The sequence below is a fragment of the Oncorhynchus tshawytscha genome, unplaced genomic scaffold (genome assembly GCF_018296145.1).
Source record: "Oncorhynchus tshawytscha isolate Ot180627B unplaced genomic scaffold, Otsh_v2.0 Un_scaffold_7041_pilon_pilon, whole genome shotgun sequence".
In the NCBI taxonomy this organism is placed as follows: Eukaryota; Metazoa; Chordata; class Actinopteri; order Salmoniformes; family Salmonidae; genus Oncorhynchus; species Oncorhynchus tshawytscha.
In genome coordinates, this window is record NW_024609821.1 from 452,095 (window position 1) to 455,877 (window position 3,783).

The 3,783-nt window shown below is 41.4% G+C and overlaps 1 protein-coding gene across 1 annotated transcript; it reads left to right on the plus strand.

Annotated features, from left to right (window-relative positions):
• The first annotated feature begins 573 nt into the window (after window positions 1–573).
• LOC112240628 (major histocompatibility complex class I-related gene protein-like) lies at window positions 574–3,187 on the plus strand. The gene is made up of 2 exons (XM_024408896.1): window positions 574–725; window positions 1,676–3,187. The coding sequence occupies exons 1-2, from the start codon at window positions 668–670 to the stop codon at window positions 2,629–2,631; spliced, it is 1,014 nt and encodes a 337-aa protein (XP_024264664.1). The 5' UTR covers window positions 574–667; the 3' UTR covers window positions 2,632–3,187.
• Window positions 3,188–3,783: the final 596 nt, after the last annotated feature.

Sequence of the window (3,783 nt, forward strand, 5' to 3'; positions counted from 1 at the left end):
GGTTGGTAAGCATACAAATGGATTCTGTACGGAGTGTATGGTTGATGAAACAGTGAAGCATGTGTTGATGTATTGTTGTAAGTATCGGCATTTCATTTGTATTTCATTGAACCTTTATTTAACTAGGCAAGTCAGTTAAGAACTCATTCTTATTTACAATGATGACCTACACCGGTCAAACCAGGATGACGCTGGGCCAATTGTGTGCCTTCCTATGGGACTCCCCATCACGGCCGGTTGTGATACAGCCTGGAATCAAACCAGGGTGTCTGTAGTGAAGCCTCAAGCACTGAGATGCAGTCTTAGATCGCTGCGCCACTTGGGAGCCCAAAAGGAGGGAAAGATTGATGTGTAGGGTTATTGAGGTAGGAGAGGGATGGGGGGAATGGGGAGGATTTATAATAGTTATAATAGTTTTCTTAGTAGTACAGGATTAGAAAGGAGAATTAAGTTTCACTTAATGTTTGTTTCATTATTCATTTAGTCTGTAAACTGTGATTGACTACACACTCCAGTACAGTAGGTGGCAACATGCACCTCTAACATTTGTTTGTGGATGGGCATAATATTACAGAAGAAGAAGGATAAGCGAAAGGGAAAGTGTCAGACTCCAGAGTTAGAAACTGTTTTGTGAGGCTACCGCAAAAGCAGTGAACATTTCTGAATCATGGGCAAACTGTCTGTCTTTTTGTTTGTTCTTTCATTCTCCACCATTGTCAACGCAGGTAAGATGGACTATCTACTTTCTCTCAACTCATTGAAAGATTTGTTGTGTTGTAAAATGTTAAACAAAATGTTTGGGATTATAGGTTTTCTGCATTTTTGTCAAAAGTGAGTGATTGACATAGCATTGCTCTGTTCAATATTCTCTACCTAGAGAGTACTCTAAATACCCCAATTCATGTTGTTGAGTTCAAAAGAGCACAAGATCAAAATAGCTGACACCAGGCAGCTGCACAGATAGGGCTCTACCTGTGTAGAGCACGTGCTATACTTTTCCCTTCCATTGTCCAAAGTCTCCTGCCCTTTTGGGTGGTGGTATAATTTCCCCTAAAATGTTATTTTTTTGTGGAAATGTTTTGTCATTGTTGTTCAGACCCTGTGTCAACAACTTCACTACCCCCCCACCCCATCCATTGGTTGCTCCTGTTGATATGCTCTGTACAGAGCTTGCGCACATGCCCAGTTGTGCCCTTTTCCCCTCCAGTCTGTCCTGCACAGAGAATGAGGGAGCCCGGTCTCCAAACATGCATGACTTGAGAGATGTGGTCACTGGTCCAGTGTGTGTAGCTGACTACCTAGTTCAAATATCAACAGTACAGCCACAGCAGCATAACATTTCATTATCACTTGATAACCCTTGATTTTGCCTACACCATCATCAATATTCAGTCTAATTGGCTGATACTCACAGCAGAGAGAGGCAGAAAGAAAGAGTTAAATCACAATCAGTGTAAAATAAATAGAGTTCTCTAACTAGTATATTTACATCAATCATCAACATCAATGATCAGCTGATAGCCCACCCTCTTTCTCAATCATGTCTTTAGGAGGCACTAACTATCTTAATTACAATTTGTGATGATGAGTGAAAGCCAAATATCTTAGCAGATAAAACCTTATAGTCCCAGGCTCTCGAAATGTCCATAACTGTATAATATCACTCCTCTCCCAGGTTCAGGATCACATTCTCTGTGGGCACTTGCAAATTACATCATCGGGGAGACGCCTTTCCCTGAGTTTACGGTTGTGGTGATGTTGGATGACATCCATGTGGCTTACTATGACTCCAACGATAAACAGCCTGTCTACAGGGGACCTAAACCAACAGGAAAAATACATGATGAATTATTTCAGGACGGAGATTATGTGTTTGGAATCATGTACCACCACATGAAAGGCAGATCATTTCACCTAAAGCACCACTTTAATCTCACAGGAGGTGTTCAAGTTCAGCAAAGAATGTCTGGCTGTGAGATGTTGGACAATGGTGAACCAGCTCTGATCATGGAAAAAGACACTTTCAATGCCATTTATACAGATCAAACGTTATATTACAACATGACACATTTTACATATGATGCTGGGAAACTACGACCAGGATATGATGGGGTGAGGAGAGAATATCTTAGAACACTTTATGGGAATGTTTTCCTTCCCATTTGCATCAGAACACTGAAGACAATCCTGAAGAGAGAGAAGAACGCTGTGATGCGTAAAGTGCCTCCCAGACTCAGGTTGATAAAGAAAGAGGTTTCTGGAGAGTTTCAGGTGAGCTGTCTTGCGTTTGGTTTCTACCCTCGCCACATCAATCTGACCCTGCTGAGAGACGGCCAGCCAGTGGCAGAACAGGAGCTGACAGGGGGGGAGGTGCTACCTAGTGGAGATGGGACCTACCAGCTGAGGAAGAGTCTGGAGGTCAGTACTGAGGAGCTAAAGAAGAGACACAACTACACCTGTACTGCCTCTCACCTCAGTCTGGACAACAAGCTGGATGTCAGTTGGGAGTCTGGGGCAGAGAGAGTTCACCTATCCACCCTCTCAGTTCTACTGGTGATGCTGCTGGTTGTTATTCTATTGGGCATTTTCATTTGTGTCAAAGGGAGGAGACGCACCGCATCGCAGACATAGTCTCAACTTGCCAAGGTTGATGGAAAAGTGGAGGAGTAAATTAACCTGTCTTCAGATTCTAAGACATATGGGACAGCGCATACTTCTGATACTAAATGTGTTGTCTTTTGCAGATCATCATTCTAACAAGTTGTCCTATTATAATGTGAGCACATATGCTGCCGGCGGGCCCAGTTATACAGGAAAGCTCAACTCGTGCTCTGCCTCTACAATCCGAGTGGCTATTCCTCACACACCTAGAACCTAACGCTTCAATATAGTATAAATATTTATGATGATAGATGCTTGACTGCCATTTGACAAATATTAACATTATCCTATTTCTGTCATATGTTGGGTACAGTCGGCGTTTGCCTTTGTTGGTAATTATTGCAATAGCATGTTCAAAAGGTTTAAACCAGTTCGCAATTGTTTTATTTAATTCTTTGGCCAAATTAAGTTCCAACTGTAATGCTGTGTTTGCCGCCAATATAATAGCATGCTCATATATTCCCTATGAACAACTTCTTGACTTACTTTTGACATTATCCTAATAAAGTGAAGCAACTTTTGTGAAGGTTTGGTGTGGTGTGGCTATTATTGAACTTTAGCTGCTGCAGGTGTATGATATGAAGGCAGTGCACTCTGGTGCTCCAACTGACTCAGACAGTTGAACTTGAGGTGAGGAACTGTTTCAGGCCTACCAGAGTTACTCCTATAATCTAACAAAATAATGTTTACCTTTATACTAAATATTCTGATCTAAAATAAACAAATTAACCTCCTTCTGTAAGTCTATATCTGTATAGCAAAAATATATATAAAAAAAATATCTGTATATGTCACGTCCTGACCTTAGTTCCTTTTTTATGTCTCTATTTTAGTTTGGTCAGGGCGTGAGTTGGGGTGGGCATTCTGTGTTGTTCCATGTTTTTGTATTTCTGTGTTTGTCCTGGTATGGTTCCCAATCAGAGGCAGCTGTTTATCGTTGTCTCTGATTGAGAACCATACTTAGGCAGCCTGTTTTCCCACTATGATTTGTGGGTAGTTGTTTTCTGTCTTTGTATTAGTTACCAGACGGAACTGTTTCGGTTGTTCTTTTTGTTTACTTTGTAGTGTTCAGTTTAATAAAATGACGAACACTTACAACGCTGCATATTGGTCCGATCCTTC